Here is a 19,044-nt window from a genome sequence, read left to right as displayed (position 1 = left end):
CCTTACTGTAAAGGGCACATGAAATGTTCATGGGGATTTTATGTTTGGGACTGATATGGTATAGTGTTTGTTCCCTACTGACACTACTTGTCTCAGTACTTTAATTTTTCCTTTGAAATGGAAAAAAAAAAATACCACAGCTGTACTGCACAGAACAAACAACCTAGATTTTCTAGTCATTCAGTATGACAGTCGTATTTGTTTGAGATTATTTTTTGTCCTCAAATTCAATTTCTTTGTCCTTGGCAGTGCAAGATCTATACTCTCTAGTGCAAATTTACTAATCAAACTTTAATGTATGTTTGGATGGAGAGTTGAGAGGGAACTCTTAAACACTTCATTCAAAGGTAGTCTCATTTCAGTATGACTTCACAGTAAAAAGTTTTTCTGCAGTGAGGCTGTTTCTAAGAATTTAAATTCAGGTGTACACTTTAAATTGTCAGTCACGACAAAGATTGCAGATTTTTACAGCTGGCAGTGTGCAACTTAGCTAGAAAGGGCAGCATAGCTTGCTTTCACAGTGCAATTACTTTCTGCATTGCTTGCAAACATGTTAAGGAAGAGTTTATGTGTCACTGAGCCACAGGACAATTTTCTTGCAGAGGCTGAGCTTCAGAAGAAAGCAGTGGACAAGTTGCATAGGCACTAGGGAGTTCTGTAGGTAGTACTTAGTTGCAGTACCTGGCTTTTCTGCTGAAAATGAGGAGCTTGTGTGCAGCTGTGAAGGTTTTCCACGGTTGTTTGAGAGGACTCTTTAGGGTGCCTACTGGACTTCTGACAGAAGAATCACTCTTGATAAGGGTAACCCTTACTTACCATTCTCAACTGGAACAACACTAATAGCTTTCTCAGTTTTTAATATAGCGAGCAGTTGAATAGAAAACACTGGATGTGTTATCACTCCTTTTCACTCCTTCACTGCCTTATTTTTTCCACTCTTGTTTCCTAGCATTGCTTAACAACTAGCCATCAAGCAGTCTTCTCTGCTTAGAAGATCAATAAATGTTTTTATAAAAGCCTGAGCAGCTTTAAGCCTCTTGCTGCAGAGTCTCAGCTCAAGATGCAGTCCGATTCCCAGCACAGCTGGGTCACCAGGTGCCAGTCTGAGACTGCTCCGAGGGAATTTTCCTCTGCTGATGTATTACCCAGCAGGCAAGCTACTTCAAAACACTGATGCTTACCTCCGCATGGACTGGACACATCCAGCAGATCAGAGATGAGCATGGCTAATATTCACTCATCGTGTCACAGGCTTGTCTGTCTTAATGAGACTGGAGTGATTGTTCCTTGGTTCTTGAGTCATCTTGAGCCCTTATCACGTCTGATGTGTGAGGAGAGGCTGGAGCCCGTGCGAGCAGGGGTGCAAAATCAGGGGAGCGATTCTGTAAAGCGTTCCGTTACATCTCTCTTAAAGCTGTTATGCTTTAGAAAATTATATTCAAAAGGTGTTGAGGTAGGAGTGCTTTCCAGCACTGGAAATGTGTTTTGAGATTGGAGCTGCTTTCAAGATGAAACGAGCTGTCGAGCCATGAGTCACGATGTCAGCACATAGCCAGGGGCCTCACACGGGAAGTGGCATCTGGAAGTTTCATTGCTTGGGGTATGTTTCTTCCCTTGAGCCTTAGGTTACTGTTTGTACAGTTATAAGCAGAATCTCAAAGTAGGCTCTAAACTTTGTTTATTCTTGTTGGCTTCTTGACGGTTGTAATTAGAGCAGCCCCATTCTGCCTCATGATTTGAGGGGGAATTGAACCAGTGTTCTTCGTGGCACATGCTGAATGAGTTTTGTTAGTGCTTGAGAGGCTGTACCCCTTGTGTGTTCAAGGGTATTGTGCCATAAGAAATCTTTGCTGCAGAGCTGTTGGTTCTTAAGTTCTCCCATTGTCTCTGAGTGATGTGTGAGACTTTTGAAACACAAACAAAAGCAAGATGCTCTTCATCCCTGTGCAGTAGAGGAATTTGTTCCTTTCACTAGTGATTGAAACAAGAAGCACTTTGTTTTCTATTTGCTTTCAAAGGGAGAGCTTGCTTATGTAGTTTCAGTTCTCCCTCTTAGCACTGATGCTTGTGTAGGTTGGGAAGTGGTGGTTTTTTGTGTTTCATGGACTTCTTTTCAATTAACCTTTGAACTTAGTCTCTTAGTGTATTCCTGCTTCTTTCTTCCTTTGTTTACTTTTATAGGTACTGAGTTACTTCAAAAGAAATAATTCACTAACTAACTCCTTAAAATAAACAGCCTCTTTGGTTTGCTAGGGATCTAGGAAGTAATTCTTGTACAGACCATTTGATTTGGGAAGCTGAATGGCTGTATGTTGGGCCTCTGTCTATGTGCACAAATGCAATATGTGGCTCCCCGTGGGTTGCTGTCATCTGTCCTGTGTGTGAAGTTAAACTTGCAGAGCTTCAGAAAACCCCTATCTAAACAGAGCTGCTCTTGCTTCTCAGGTTAGAAGGTGCAGTGCGACACCCTGGTTGTGACTTGATAGTAACAAGATATTCTTCATTGTTATTGTAAAATTCTGACTCACCAGATACAGTGGATAAATTGTATTTCAGTTTCTTGGAATCTATTGAAACAGACCTCGGGCCTGGCTTTTCCTCTCTCAAGAAACATGTTCTCTTCTCCATTCAGGCCAAAAAGCAGCCATGGTATAACAGCACGCTAGCCTCGCGACGGAAGCGGCTCACAGCTCACTTTGAGGACCTAGAGCAGTGCTATTTTTCCACAAGGATGACACGTGTCTCAGGTGAGTTCCTCCTGCTTGGTGTTCAACTTCCAGCATCATTTACTTTTCACAGTCCCACTCTTCAGGAAAGCTTCACTTTTAAGAGAGAAGCCTTGAGGAGCCTTTGCTTTTTCCCTGCCTGGGTGTGTTGCTGTACATATGCAGGTATTACTTCAAGCCATCCTGTGTAGATTTTTCTTGACCAATTTTTGAGGTTTTTAAGCTATAAAATGTAATACAGTTGTTTCAGAGGGGTGCGCATGTTGCTCTGTAATGCTGTCCTATGAAGGTTGTAACCACTAAATAATTTTTCACTAATCTTTGTTCTGAAGGTGCAGACATTTGAAAGCAGTGGCTAGGTAGTCTTTCTTCTAGATGTGGAATAAGTAGAGTCATTAAAACACTTATCAAAATACTTGAGAGGTGAAAACAAATTGATAAATGTTCCCATACTTAATGTGCGGTACAATACTTGGAGATCCAGATTGTGAGTCTTAGTTAACAAATGGCTTGAAGTATAGAAGCTGAGTGTGCAGCAATGTCATTATCCCATGGGGCACACCTTAGATTTAAGACTTGTTTTGTAGAATTAGAAGCTGTTTTCACAGTTGCCTAGATTGCCTCATTCATAATTGAGTATCAGTGTGACAGCAGGCTAGAGTAATTGTTACATGGTTGGTGGATGGTTCTTAATTATATAACAATATTCTCTTTGGAAGTGAACGGGTCAAATAAATGCCTCTTAAGGGAGAGGAAGGTCGCTCTCTGGCTCCCCTGGGGAAGAAGCAAGCTTTTGGGAAAAAAAGTTTTGTGCAATGGGCTGTGTCAGGCAAGAGATGTGTGGCACCAAGCGAGCAGCAGCTTATGCAAAGAGGGAGAGGCTACAGTGAAGAGCAGGTTGAGAAAGAGCCTCAGAAGCACAAAAATAATGCAGGCAGAGGCTGCTGCAGCAGAGCATCTTTACTTATAGACTTGGAAGGCAAGGACCAGCCTGTCAGGACACGAATCAGCAAGCAAGCTGGGGCACAAATCCCTGCTCCGTGAATACTCTGTTAATTTAGTTTGAGGTTTGGCCGCTTAAAAACTATCAAGCTTTTAAAAAATCACTATTAATATACAAAAAAACCATGGTCTTTTCATGTTCGGAGGCTGCCAAGTGTTTTAGGAGAACTCACTCTCAGGTGGAAGATTGGCGCGTGTCTGTGTCAGAGCAGTGGCTGACTCAGATCCCATCGTGTCCAGCAACACAGTTCTAACAAACTGTGGCACGATGAGCTTCAGCAGCTGGAAGATAGGAGGAAGGCAGTTGTGTATGGCCAGCCAGGCTCCTGCAAGGAGCTCTCAATGTTCTGCAGGCTGCAGTACTTCACAGATCGTGCAGAGGTGCTTCCGTGCGTGTTATCTTGATGATACGGAGCTGTTTTTGTTAAAATAATACGTTTATTAACTAAGAATAACAAATTGGACTTTTCCCAGCACTCCTTTGTTGAAGACATCTTTCTTCATAATTGGAACTATAAATATGAATGTGGAGAAGCTGTTTTGTTTATGTGTGTGTCAGCTGCACCAAAAGTGGAGGATTTGCTACTGCAGTTTTTGCCCTAAATAAGGGATAACCTGTAATGCTTAATTAGATTTTCTTCTCTTCAAAGTCATTCCTGATTTTTGACACATTTTAAATAGGATTTAATACGGGTATAAAGGTTTTTGCAAGAGATGCCTGAAAATCTTCTAGTAAGGAGCGGAGCAGTAATACAGCTGGAATTATGAAATGGCCTCACACTTTGACGAGGAAAATGTCTTGAGAAATAACATTCCGTTTTGCAGGCTTAGATGCAGAATAAATTACAGGAGGACTGTGTGCTTGATCTCTAAATGAGGGAAATGGAAGAGCAGCAGCTATTTGCTCCTATTAAAGTGTCAAAGGAGGAATCAGTCTTTGAAAAGTACTTACAGATGTTTATGTACTGCTTCTCGAACTGTTTTCTGTAGTGGCCAGGTGCTGAAGGTTTAATTTAAAGCAGTGCTTTGTTCATTTAGATCTATCTGACGTGGATAATGTACCTGTGGCTGTACCCTGTAACATGCTTATTACTGAACTTCACTATTTCTTTATGCAATCAAACATTAAACAGCTTGCAGGGGACGCTTCAAAATGCCATACGGTTACAAAGCAAGGTCACTTCTGATGGCAAGAAATTACCAAAGTGCAGAAATTTTAGAAATAACTGTTGCAACTTTTCTCCTTTTTTCACCCCAGTGTTTCCAAAGACTTCCAGTAACTTGGGATTTATCACTTTCTTATGCATTTGATAAGAGAAGCTTAACTATAGCATAATTTAGTGACCTCGGCTGCACAGGCAAGTGATGTGTACCTTTCTGCTGCTGCAGTGGATGCTGTGATTTAATAAAAGGCAAAATATTCAGTAGTGTGACTTGCATACTGGACTACCTATAATCCAAAGTGTTGTGTGTTAGAGCTGTTGCTGCTCCCTGAGCTCGTTCTTTTCCATGGTATTGGAGCAGAAAGACAAAGCAAGTAAGACAGGGGGGAATTGCTGCAAATTCTGGGGGTTGTTACACAGCCTGAGGGCTCTGTCTGATGTTTGACTGCAGTTGCTTGATCATATTAGGAAAGCTGGCTTGTCCATGAGACATGGCTGTAAGTTAGGAATTCTTCCTTATATAGGAAATTCTAAATTTTGAAATGGTTGAAATAAAATTCCATTTGTACTGAGGAAAGTTAAGACTTGTGAGGTTTCGGGGAATAATTTTTAGCCATCTATACTGCAATTTAGTTTTAACATTTGTAGTGAACTGTTCCATTTTCCACAGAATATTCATCATTATTATTCACGCTGGCTCAATTTCATCTTGTCTGCTGAAGGTCATAATTTCACAAAACTTACAGCACATGGAGTCTTCTGGTTTCATGCTTGTCTCCTTTCTCTAGCCGTGAAACAGCTCACCCTTAGCTCTGTTGCTTTTGGAGTAACAAGAGAAATACTTCTTGCTACAAGTATTTTGAATGTAATTGACACCAAATGTAGGCATATTGTACCTGAAGTACAGTTCTGGGGAAAAGGAATATGTTTTCACTTCCATAGAATGTTAGACATTCTATACCATGCATTTTGATGTGCTTAAGGCTTTTCTGTTAATAATCCTTATGGCCCATAGGCTTTGTATGCGACTAAAATAAGTGAGCTCATCTATCAGTAAAGCATATTTATGATCTCTAGGCAGATGCTCAATGCAGTAGGTTCATTGGAAGGACTGAATTTGTGCTCTGAAAATGCTGCTGCCTGGAGGGAATGCCAAAAAGACAAAAGAGAGAACCTATTTTTGACCAAGAATCCTCCCCAGATAACAAGCAGAGGTGTTATCACATGAAGACATGCATCATGTTTGCCGTTGTTTATTTACTTCCTTATTCATTTTTCACCCTCTGCAACTCTCCTACCTCTCCCTAGATGACAGCAGAACCACAAGCCAGCTGGATGAATTTCAGGAGTGTCTGTCCAAGTTCACACGCTACAATTCTGTCCGACCCCTGGCAACGCTGTCCTACGCTAGTGACCTCTACAATGGCTCCAGCATAGTCTCCAGGTGAGAAATATGGTGGCTCTAGCAGTGCATTTCATGGTGATACAGGCTGCTGAGGCAGAGTTACTCACTTGTACAGATCATAACTTGTTTAATACGGTGTGTAAATGCTTTGGCTTCACCAAAATAGTTCTGTGATGAGTGTGTGGTTATCATTGATCTGTGAAAGCGCTTGAGTATCCAGTAGTACCTTTTCTTCCAGGTGATATAGATCAAAACCAAGTGCAAAATCTTTGAGAAGCCCTTGTGGTAAGACATGAAGGCTGCTGTAGGCTCGGTCCCCTTCATGGTAAAGTTGCATTAAAAAATAATGGAGATCTAGCACTTTAAGACATTTTTCCTGATGTTGGTAACTTCAGGAATCTGTGGTGTTATTAAATCTTGTTTGTGGAGCCAGTCATAATGGCGAATATTAAATAGCTGAGTTGTTTGTGACTGCGATTACTTGACCTCTGCTAAGCGTTGGAAGCTCTTTTTGCTGTGCTTAAACTAGTGAGGGGGTGGTTATGGTAACGTCAACACAATAATTCCTTTCGTGCCAACAACAACTCTGCACCCTTTGCTGTATGGGAGGCTGATGTCTTCTGTACCAATAAGGTCTGAGCCTGCAATGGACCTGTTTGAACATAAAAGCTGGTGAAATGTCTTTCAAGAGAATCAGTTTCTTCGAGTTTCATCTCATGAACCAGCTCCCTTAGGGATCAAGCCTGAGAAAGCACACAGAATAGGGAGAAGCTGGGACCTGCCAGCAGGCCGTACTTTAAACTGACTTCAGCAGCTGTGGAAGCATTCCCTGGGGGATTTAATTAGTCTGTGGTATCTTGGTTAGAGCTGTTGGTGGTGTTGGAAAAGATGATGCAACATGTTAATTGGGATTTTTTTTTCTGTGTGGCATACAGAATGCAATACCTTCACAAATTTTAAATGCAGTTGTGGAAGTAGTATCATCATTTATAGTTAGGGAGTGTGAGTTCCAGAGGCCATACCTGGAGTCTTGAAAGAAATTCTACAATGGCATGATGAATTGAAGTTGGACTATGAGCCTTGGTCTAATGCTGTATGACAGAGCCATCCAGACAGTGACAGAACAGCTTGGGTATTTCTTGAAAGGCTACAAGAAATGTTCTGTGAAGGAATCAAGGCATGTGTAGTGTAAAATACATATTTTTTTAAAGCAGCACTGATCCCTTAACTACTGCAATATGTAGCAGGAATGTATAATGTCTGACTTAGTCACAGAGGTCAGAACACAATAATCACTGATCTGACGTGTATTTAACCTGCACTGATTGGGTTCATGCTAGCTGCAATGAAATGCAGATGGGAATCTCACTGCAACACAGACAAACTTCCTCAGCTACCAACTTGAGCATGGATTGGATTTTTCTCCTTTGCCCTTTCTTCTCCTTGACATTCTGCAAGAACAGCATTTTTGTGGTATTTGGTTAGAAAATACTGGAAGGGCAGTAAATCTCACTCCGGTTTTGAAGGTATTATAATTCTTGGGTGAAATATACTTTTGAATAGTACTTCATTGCTGTTAAAAATGAAGATAATGTGGGTCCTCCGTCTGAGCTAATGATAGAATCTGTACTTACCTAATTTCCAACACATTTAACCCCCCCAGAAGTATGGCTTCCACCTTCATGTTTCTCCCTTGCTTGTGCCATTTTTAATCAAAGCATTTAAGAAATGTTTAGGGGTTTCAGTGTGTGGGCTGAGTTAAGACAGTTCGTGTTTGAGTGTGTCCTTAAGTGCCTTGGTAAAGCAATGCTGCCAAATGTGCTGCCACTGCAACTCCAGTTGGCTTCTGGCTCTAAACAATTCCTTCAAAGTTTGAACTGGTTAATCAAGAGTTTATATGTAATATTTGCTGGCCAACGTGTTCAGTCGTTCACCACTGTTCTTTAGCCAAATTAGTAGTCTCAAGTTTAGAGACTCTTAAACTATTAACTGAGCTAATGTGAACCAAAACTAATCTGTCTAGGGGAGAACATACGATGATAGAAGCTTGTAAGTAGTCATGATTGGGCCAAATTAATTACCAGGGTGCTATAAGAAGGTTTCTTACTGAGTGAAATGCTGTGCGAAGTTTTACTGTTTATCTGGACCTCTGTTGTACTGATTCCCAAACTTATTTCTGGATGTGCTGCTGGAAACATCAATGAAATAAAGGATGAAAGGAGAAGTCTTGCTGCTTAGCTGCTGTTGACACAAATGCATTTAAATAAAAAGCAAATATGACTTATTAGTAAGTAATCCTCATCAATTCACTCCCCTTCCCCCCCAAACAAGCAAACAAGAAACCCAACAACCAAAAAGTGGAGAAACAACCAAAAAGCAACCTGATGGTGCTTTTAAGGGATATGTCAAATATATTTAGAAGTGGAACATGAGACTGACCTGAAGTTCAGTTCTCTTGTGTGCAGTTTAGCTAATAGTTTTTTTTAATAAAATGATGGTATGAACCAGCAGAATACAAAGGTGTCTGGTTTGCATTGCTTTAATTCCACAGCAGTTCATATGCTGGACTTGGAGATCTCTGCTCTCTTTAACAGAGAGGTGTTAAGATATATTAGCTCTGCGTGCAAAGGACGTTAATGGAAACATGTTCCTTATCAGCAACGTTTGTTTGTTTAGAAGGGAAATAAAACCGGATTTATGGGAATGGGATGAAAAGTGTAATTAAAGGCTGTATATAAGCCGACTGAAAACCCCCAAAGCTGAGCAGCAGTCTCCTGAGCCACTTGCCACAAGCATATTTATGAATGCCTGGGCTTCTTGAGGGCTAGTGAAAGCTCATAAACAACCCTGGGCACGCTGTGTTACCTAGAAGTGTTTTGGTGAAGCATGAAGCTGTTGCTGCCTTCCAGAGCAGGGCTTGTCGTGTCCTCTGATGCAGCTTTCCCCAGCTCTGAGCGTACCCTGGGAACTCTTCCTCCTGGCTCTGCACTCCTGCTGTCCCTGGGCAGCATCCACACGGTGGCAGCCGCCGGTTGCGGTGCTGGGAGCTGGGCAGGGGCTGTGCTCCCTCTGCTGCATCGTCCATCACGCATTAACACTGATTTAATAAGATGCACGTAGCCAGATGGTGAGCCCAGCCTGGGTGATCTTCCTCACTTTGCTTAGAAACGATGCTCGTGCATGAAAACTACAACACGTTGTCCTTTTTTCCCCTATTTGCTTTGAGAAAAATCTGAACAAAGGATATGGAATGAAAATATATGGAAGGATTTGCACTGACCGGTTGTTCAGTTTCACTTCAGCGTTAGGGGCACTTTCAACAGGCCTGCTTTGCAATCAGAGCATACGTGTAGCTCAGCGTGCTAACTGTATTTTTATACTCTCAGTTCTCCGAGGACAAACTATTTACATGGCTTTCACGAGTGTATTAAGTTTTGCTAGAATTGGGCCAAGGAATAAATTTTCCGTTCATTATGCCACCAGACAGAGCAGTCGTCAGAGCTTAACTTTTCTTCTCTCCACTTACCGAGGCAGTAAATAGTGGAAGGCTTTCTTTTAAAGATGAGACTGTAAACTGCAGCGTTAGCATTACAATGATTTATGTAGAAAATTGCTTTAGCGCTGTCAGAGGCCTTCAGAGTATAATGTGGCAGTCTTTCATGTTTGAAGAAACTGAACAGAAAACTACAAGAAAGACTGCAGCGGGATGCCTGCATGAGGTTGGGTTATCAGCACACAGCTTCTCCCTGCTGGGAGTCCTCAGGTCGGGTGCAGACATGGGCATTTCTGCCTCAGAAGCCCTCAGGATTTTTGGGCAAATGCTGTGTGGGTTTTTCTAATCGGCTCACACTGCAAATTCTTCTGGTTTAGTTTTACCACTCCTCTGAAAGGTCTCGAAATGACGTCTGAGGAGGTTTGGATAGACAGAGCTCTGTTTGCCCAGTGATTTAGTGATTTATTTTGTTAGAAAATAATAGTAAAATAGGTATTTTTTGGCTGCTGATACCTTGCTAATCAAATTAGGGATTTACCTTTTGGAGTCCACTGTTCATTTTTTGGATTTATTTCTTTTATCACTTGCTTTTTATTCTCTTGCCTCTAAGCCATGCACAGGATGTGAAGAGGCATTCCTTGCACTCACACACATACAATTAAGCCACTGTTTCAAAGTTGTGCTTTTGAGTTGAGCCTTTCAGTAACATGACCTGTAATTCTTTCCTCAAAAGTGAGACTAAAAGAAAAAAAAGTCCATTAGGAGCATGTTTTCTATCGATTCATTGGACCATTTTATTTTTCTGCTCCCCTTTTTCCTTTGGCCTACGATTGCTTTTCATATATATTGAGTTCTGCACTTAATAAGATGCCTTTTTGTTCTATCTAACACGAATCTTTTTTTTTTTTTATTGTCTTACATCCCCTACTTTTTAATGCACTGGGCTGGCAGGGGTTAGATGAGCCGTTTTATTAAGCTGGTGACCGGTGATGCTTCTGTGTTGGTGGTAAAGATGAATGAAAGAAACGTGTGAGTGGGTTTATCCTTCACAGGATTATGTTTCAGAGTGCAATGGATGCTGCTGCTTGAGAAGGTGAGAAATGAGGAGGGCTGAGTTTTTCTTATGGCCTTTTCTTCAAGCGATCATTTTTGAAATAGACCCTTATTTAAAGGTGGCAGTTCTAAACTGTGGATGGATCTGTCTTCCTTGGATTGTTCTCCATAACTGGATAGAGGAGAAATGGTTGGGTAAAGTGACTTTAACTGCAGAATAGCTGAGGATGCTTGAAGTGGAAAGCCCTGAACCTCTTTGAAGTTTGTGCTTCTCCTCTGGCTCTGTTACCTTGATTCACATGAGGTTTTGGCCTACACACCAGAGGTTGTCTGGGGCTGAAATGGAATTTTGTTTACTTAGAGCTGGGCAAAATACTGAACCTTTCCATTACTTTTTCTCTTGAGCGCAGAACTAATGCATTTCTTAGTACATAATTGTGGTCTGGATCCCTGGAGCAGAAGCTCACTAGGATGTGTAACCAGCAGAAGGGTTATACAGATGTCAGTGTGCAGCTTTGACTTTGAGGCCATCTCAGCTCCATGCTGTAACCCTCCCATTCCTGAGGACAGAGCAGCAATACCAAAAGGAAAACCTCTCCAGCCCTAGCCAGAAATGCAAACCTTCTGGTGGCTGTGTTGCCACTACAGCAATATATTCTTGCATCTACATGTGAATTTGCTTTTTGGGATAACATTTACGTAATTTGGAATTGGAAAGTTAATGAATGAAAGTTTCATAGCCACCAGTGGGGCCTTATTTTTTCTCTGGTAATTTCATACTATCTGATAGTAAAAAGATCTTCTTCCCATTAAGCTTTTAGTACTTCAAAGCTGCCTACCATTGCAAGTAATTAGATGAGTTTTGTAATTCAAATCAAATTTTATGAATTTTTATAAATAGTCTGTAAAAAGTATTGAAGAGTCCTTGATCGATTTGGGAATCAGCTTTTAAGCCAAATGTATTAAACAGAACTATTGCTCTTCATGATTTTTTTTTTAAATAATTTGGAAAAATTTCATGCAGCTGATGAGAGCAATTCCTGGAAAATTTAGTGTAGTGTTCCCTGGCTGCAGCACAGGGCAGCAAGCATCAGAGCAGGCTTCCTCCTTCCTTGGAAGTCCCAGATAAGAGCTGACCCTGCTTTGGGTGGGGTTTCAGGCTGAAGACCTCCCAAGGTCCCTTCCAACCGGAATTACTTTCTGTTCTATCACTAGGTAAAGCAGCTTGGAGCTGAATGCCATTTAACGAAGTTTTCGGATTCCCCTGTTTCCAGGTCTGTGTTCTGTACACTTAGGCCAAATGCACACAGTCAGCTTGTTTTTAAACTTCAGGTTCTGCTTCCAGCTTCCTGCTGAGCATCTTTCTCTGGCCTTATGGTTCAAGAAGAAGCAATGTCCTCATGTGGCTTTTCCACCGTGCAAACTGAAATTCACTTCCTACTTATTTAGGTGTCAATTTAAACATGGAGCATTTACCCTAATGAGGCTGGACTTTCAAAGCATAATTTTGTAGAACTTCAGGAATTGAAAATGAATGCAGTAGTGTCAAGAATGTCTTCTGAGACAAATATGTGGGAGGGGTAGCCAGGAGTGTGTGGAAGTCGTGTTGCATCCCTGTGTTCCTGTGTTCACCCTTCCTTTATTGATCAGGACGAAAGGTTTTACTGTGGTGCTTCTGCTTCTCCTCCTATTCACATAAATGCCATCATTAGCCTGTAGCGTGGTGCTTTGACCTCAGACGTGGGACTTACAAACCACAAAAGCTGTGGTTTCACAGCACCTTATCTGCAGAACTCAAATGAGGACAGCGTTGGCAGAAGGCGGTTCCATGAGCTTGCCTCCCCCATTCCCAATTTTATAGCTTTCTTTAATTTCTGAGTTTTGATGCAGTGAGTTTCATAGCTGACTGCTTGAGGAAACAAAGCCTGTCATTAACAGAGCATGAATTTCAGTAGTTTATTAGTGGTCTCTTTAATTTTCTAGCTGGATTTGTTGGAAATGCCTCGCTTTGGTAGTAGGTCATTATCTGAAAAGAATTAGTGTGCCTTTGGATTTTTTTTGTTTTTCTTCCTTGCTTGCTTAGGGGGGAGTGAGGTTGTTAAATGATGGGCTGGCATGCGGAGCAGTGTGGGCTTGAATAGTTCTGAGGGAGAAAAGAGAGAAGCAGAAAAGAAAAGCCCCCAGCAGCTCAGCTTGGAGAAGAGGTAGGAGCTAATGGTTATTAATGTTGGCTGCACTAATAACTACAAAGCAAGACAGAGATGCTTTGGATCCATATGCTGCCTAGATGTTTTGTGGAATAAATTGTGAAGTGACACTGATGTTTGTGTGGTTACAGGGCTCTATATGAACGTGTGTATACGTTGATGTAAATGACAGTGGGAGTGAGGTCAGGTTTCTCTCTACAAAACTGAAACAAGGAAGATCGCTCGGAACCTTTCCCTGAAGAAATAGCATGCAAAATACTGACCAAAAAAAGATTCGGAATGCTATCAAAGCAATTCCCTGAAACAGACTTGGCAGGTGAACTGAAAATGTTTCAAATGGCGTTTTAACCTCGTTCCATCATCGCCAGGCAGCAGGGCCATCAGAATTAATTGTCCCAGCCTGTTCTTTGGCTCCTCGACACGGCTCATCTGCGGCGTGTGGACACGATATTTATGAAGGCTGGTGCCCTGCCTCGTGCTGCCTGTTGGATTCAGCCGAGGTGTCTGAAGAGGTTACTGTCTCCAGCTGTCCCTCCTGATGCTCTGCTGCAGGGAGTCTGGCAGAAGAGCTAATGGAGTCTGATGAATTCGGAGGCTCTGGCTAATAGTTTGGCAGACTGCGTGCCTGGCATGGGATGGGCGCCGATTTGATCTGAGCTCCTCATTGGGGAAATGGGGGATCTGGCGATGTGGTCAGCTGCAGGCAGTAATGCCTTTGGCGTGATGGAGAAAATGGGGAATTGGAGCCTGTGGATGGGCTGCGTTGATTACAGTCCTGGTACTGATGGATGCTTCCTGTGCTGAGCTCTTTTCGGATGCAGTTGTTGATCTGTTGCAGCTGTGATGCTCTGTTTTGAAGAAACAAAATTTTGTTGGCACGGTAATAAATGTGGTGGTTTGAAAGGAAGCTTGCAAGCTTTTGATGGCCCTATATTTAGAGGGAATTTCAATCACTATCAGAAGTTTATTCCTAATTCATGGCATCATCCTGATAGAATGTGCAGACAGCCTTCCAACTGGCCTGAGTTAGCCACGGGGTGGGGTAAGGCTTCCTCCTTCAAGCCTGCTCCATCATACACAGCTCAGGAGGAGGCTGCGAGCTTTCTTCTGAAAACAGTTCCCAAGCTTGAAAAGAGAATGGTGAGTATGTGTGGAGACCTAAAACCTCTTCTGCCGTGATGCTTTGGAATGCTGAGCCTGTGCAGTGCTACCACTGGAGCTGTCAATAAACTCTCGTGTACCAGCAAACCTGGCGAAAATCGAGGATCCTGTTTTTCAAATACGGATAGGCCACCTGAAATATTGCAGCAGGCAGTCTGATACTTGGCTTCAGTTTTAAACAGTGTCATTAGAAACACTCTGTATATAAGCTGCATTAGAAACGTTCTGTAATACTTCAGCTGTGTGTATTTAAGTGTTGGTGATTTTTAGTTAACGTTTGCCCTAGCCTAGCTTATTTAAAAACGGTGGCTTTGGAAAAACTGAATTTAATCCTCATTGACTTGCATGGTAGTTGTTTGCAGTTGCTTTGGCTCATTGTACTTCTGTGTATCTGGCATAAAAACCCTGGGACTGTCGTCATCTCTTCAGCATGCAGAAGAGCATCGCTAGCACTAAAGTGGCTTTTTATCAGTACGCTTTATGTTCAGTTGCTTGCAAAATTCAGTAGTTCCCTATAGGTTTTTCTCATCATTAGTGTTAATTAAGCTAGGTTCCCCTGAATACATGTATGAACAGAAGTTATTTAGTAGAATAGTGTGTCCCTAGCTAGATGGCCTTACTGACAAAGTTAGAAGAGATTTTTAGGTTGTATTTAGAGGATATTATGTTCAAGGTTGCTTCCCCTCAAAACAGAGGGGATCTTGATTTTGAAAGTTAAGCTGCTGTAGGAGGCACTGTCTCATAGAGTAACATATTCTCCTGTTGAGTTTTAAAAAGGAATAATTCTATTTTATCTAGCGATGAGAAGGCATGAAAGTAGCTTTGTTGGTTTTGATTTTGGAACCGAGATGGAACTAAACCTACCAAACCTCCTCAATTTCAATTCAGAATGAATTGAGAGTATTACTAAGTGGCATCTATTAGAACTGATGGCATTTCATTACACATAAAAGGATTTTTGTAAGCATGAAATGGGCCCAAAAGTAGGTCTAATGACATTACTTAGTCAACTTGGTACCTTTATATACCTTTCTTCGAAACAGAGCAGAATAAAACTGCCACACAGCCACTAATGTGGCTGTGAGAAGGATACTGAGTGTGACTGCAGCATGGTTGGTGCTATAATGTCTTCATAAGAGCCCAGAGCTGAGGACTCACCTTCTCCGGGCAGTGCAGACTTCAGTAAACAGTGATGTCCTTCCCTGTTTGTTCCCTAGCTGATGGAAACTGTTATGGGGAAAAGTAGATAATCGACAGGTGAAGAGCTGGCACTCCACTGCCTTGTTTCTGTGTTGCAAATAGACTCCTAAGCAAAGCTCTACTTGAAAACAATTGAAATGTGGAGGAGCAGTTGCAGGTGAGGCTACCTGAGATGTGTTCTAACATCTGTGTCCAGCATATCCCAAAAAGCTCCAAGAAATGGGATCAAACCCAAAACCCTGTGCTTTTGATGGGAAAATGTGCCGTTACCAACAGCTCAATAGTCTGGGTTTTTGGTCAACATCATCCCTTCTCATACTCCTACAGTGGTGAGGAGAGATGTCATTGTAACAGGACTGCTGAACCCTGATGGTACTGATCTTAAGGCGACAGTGGGCTTCTGGGTCTGCTGCTTTGCCCCTCACTGGAGGTGCATGTGAAGAAATTGTCTCTCAACTCTAGCAAGTCCAGCAGAGATGGACCTGAAGCCTTGCTGTGTCCTCTGTCTATGGCCTTGCTTCAGATCCAGATCTACCTTATAAACTGTTGTGGCAAGTTGACTGCAACTGCTGGAGTCAAACAGCAAAAAAAAACCCCAAAACTGTGAACCCTCTAGCATGTAGCTCGTGTCTTTCATGATCTCCACTGAGTGAGACTTTTCTGGGCTGAGTTCCTGCTGTTCTGCACCTTCCAAGCGTTTCTGAACTTGGTTCTTAGTACTGTTCTGATCATGGACAGAGACTCTTGCCTTGGGCAGAGAGAAGCATCTAAATGTGTTTCTTTATGAAAAGTGATATACTTAATTTTGGACGGGAATGCTTGCTTTGTAAAGCAGATTGCCTTTGCTAGAGGAGGCATAGGTTAAAATAGAGATCTGTGTGCAACAGTTACAACAGATGTTCAGCTTTCTTTTTTTCCTGAAACTCAGGATGCACAGTATCAAAGGGATCCCAAAATCCAATATTTCTGCCAGTTTTCCTGGCAGGTTTGCTGTGAACAGAATGGTAATAACTCTAGGCACCAAGTGAGCTTCAGCACTCTTTGAGTGATGGAGCTCTTAGGCGTGGGAAGTAAATGATAACTACAGTTATGATCAGGGAATAAGGAAGGCTTTCTCAAGTTACTGGCTCATTCATTTTTATGCATCAATTTTCATGTAATTTCGTTCTTTGGGAGTTGGGACCAGAGGCTGTCATGCGCTGATGGACTTTCGTTTAATTAGCTGGGCTGTATGCTCTCTTTCCATCCTTTCTGTCCACTTCAAGTTTCCTTTCTGCTGGGTGGGACATGTGGCTGAGATTACTGAAATGATCCTTCTGGTTTGAACTTTGACTTGAACGTTCCACAGAACTTATCCATACTGCCTTTCTAAATGAGAATAAATGAAGCAGGAGGAGTGCAAAAGCCCCAAACTGTGATTCCAAGTCATATACAGATTATACTAAAACCTAAATAAAATTATCTTGACTTTTGGCATAGGGGTTTGTGGGCACATTTGACAGGACAAGAGGCTTAAGTTGTGCCAGAGGATGTTCAGGTTGAATATTGGGGAAAATTTCTTCTCTCAAAGAGTGGTGAGGCATTGGCACAGGCTGCCCAGGAGGAATGTGTTGCGATTGCCATCCCTGGAGGTGTTTCAGAACCATGAAGAGGGAGCACTGAGGGATGTGGTCAGTTGGCATGGTGGGGATGAGTTGCGGTTGACTTGGTGGTCTTAGAATCATCAAGGTTGGAAAAGACCTCTTTCTGTGGAAGTGGCAGATGCTGCCGAATGACGACCTCATTTTGTACTTGATGCTCATACACCTGCTTAACATCTTTGTGTCCTGATTGTCTGCTTGGGCCTGCTTTGTGGTGGATGTTTCATTATTGTCTTCTGTTTGGGTTACTCTGTGGCCTAGTACAGAACAGATCAAGCAGCCTACGGAATCCACTGTTCCAGCGTGGCATTAGGTGAGGAAGGTGCGTGAAAGTCACCACTTGAAGCAAATGAATGTATGGATAGTAAAACTAATCTCTGCTATTGGTTAAAAGGCTCTGTTCTACTACTGTATTTAGAGCTTTGTGCCCTGCAGGTTGCCTTCTGGGATGTCTCATCCACCAAAATTAGTTTTTCATCAGACCTCTCTTAGACTTGAATCCGATCCATTAAGAGGCCTTAATTGTGGTAGCTGAGACATCTTTGTCAGATTTGTCCTCCAATAAAGCTAATGTTCTGGTAATCTATGGTTGTGTCTAACCCAGGTTGATGCAGTTCTTAAGGATGAAGATGTTTGCTTTCTGATGATAGAATCCATTAAGCAGAGTCTCATTTATGTAGTTAACTTGTCTGTCTGTGTAACAGACTGTAGAATTGAAAGATGCTCTTTTTTTAAGAGGCCCTTCCTAAGATTTAGGGGCTGCAGTAACCTGAGGTTGCACTGTACTTGCTCGGTGTATATTTGGAAACACCCTTAGCAGTACAGCAGTTCACCTGGGCAAAATGTTCAGTTGAGGTTCCTGTGGCACAGGTCAAGGATTTAGGGGCAGCAAGGTGTCACTAATGCAACGGTTGCTTTATAATTAAAAAACAAAAAATATTTTTTCTTATGCACAGCTTTAGCATAATGGCTTTTTGATACTGAGACTTGATTGCTTTGTCTCAGTAATCTTTGTTTTTATATGTGACAGCATTTCGTCTTTGAGGTGATGGAGTGTAAAATATGAGCACTGCCTGAACGTAGCTTTGTTTTTAGAAGCTACGAATTAGTATGCTAGTGCACACTTAGTGACACTAATTACATTGCCTTAAAATACAAGTCTGCTGTAAAAACAGTCTTTAAGGAATGTGATATTAATACCAATTTCTATATTGGTCCCAGGTGCCAAACAGTCTGCAGGGCTGCTCATGGATTGGGTCGTAACCTAAATTTCTAATCTCTTGACTTCGGTGTCGGAAATAAGCAAGGAGGCTGAAAGCAATAGGATTTGGGACAGGATATCCTTCGGATTCTGGGGAGTGGAAGCGCAAAGTGAGAAAGACTGAAAGCGAAAACTGCAGTTCCTTCTTCCCTCCCACCAGTTAACTTCCCCCCCAAATTGGAGAGCAATTTTCCAGATTGCTGTTGAATGTGGAACTGGAGATGTAGAAATAGAAACAGCACCATATTAGGTAGAAAGTGGAATTGAAAGGATTTGGTATATTCAGTCAGAAAACTATATATAGTCCCATGGGGAGGGAGGGACTGAGATGTATGCTTTCTGGAAATGGCAACTCCTGCAGTCTCAGATTCTGTTACTGAGTCAGGACTTCAGATTGTAGTGGTGATTGTGGAGTGTGTATATGTACAGTGTTCATTACCAGTGTCAGGTTCCCTTTGGCACAGTCGTGCTGTGCAGCAGCAAGGATCAGGTGGTGTGTGTGTGTGTGTGTGTGTGTGTGTTAGTGTTAAAGTGGGGGTGTGGGGAACCAAAGATCTGTTCTTCATCTGTTCCAAATCAGTCTTCTGGCAAAGTGCTTTCCACTTCTAATATGAAGTGGTTCACCACCACTTTTGCTGTCACTTTGTTCTTAAACACTGTGGCTTTGTACACCCTGCTTGTCCCTTCCCTCAACCTTCTGTTTCCAAAGCGAAAGCCTCAGCCTTTCTGGCAT

General features: G+C 42.1%; 1 protein-coding gene across 1 annotated transcript in view; it reads left to right on the top strand.

Annotated features, from left to right (window-relative positions):
- The window catches only part of COP1 (COP1 E3 ubiquitin ligase), a 126,698-nt gene that overhangs the window by 31,960 nt on the left and 75,694 nt on the right, over positions 1-19,044 (top strand). Inside the window, exons 10-11 of the mRNA XM_042819446.1 lie at positions 2,633-2,747; positions 6,200-6,335. Of these exons, the coding sequence (XP_042675380.1) occupies positions 2,633-2,747; positions 6,200-6,335 (251 nt within the window). The remainder of the gene's footprint in view (positions 1-2,632; positions 2,748-6,199; positions 6,336-19,044) is intronic.

Source organism: Centrocercus urophasianus, unplaced genomic scaffold (assembly GCF_019232065.1).
Source record: "Centrocercus urophasianus isolate 14NV4802_14NV808 unplaced genomic scaffold, USGS_Curo_1.0 seq_18, whole genome shotgun sequence".
Lineage (NCBI taxonomy): Eukaryota > Metazoa > Chordata > Aves > Galliformes > Phasianidae > Centrocercus > Centrocercus urophasianus.
The sequence above is the reverse complement of the archived record's forward strand: the minus strand, read 5'-3'. Positions and strand labels throughout refer to the sequence as shown.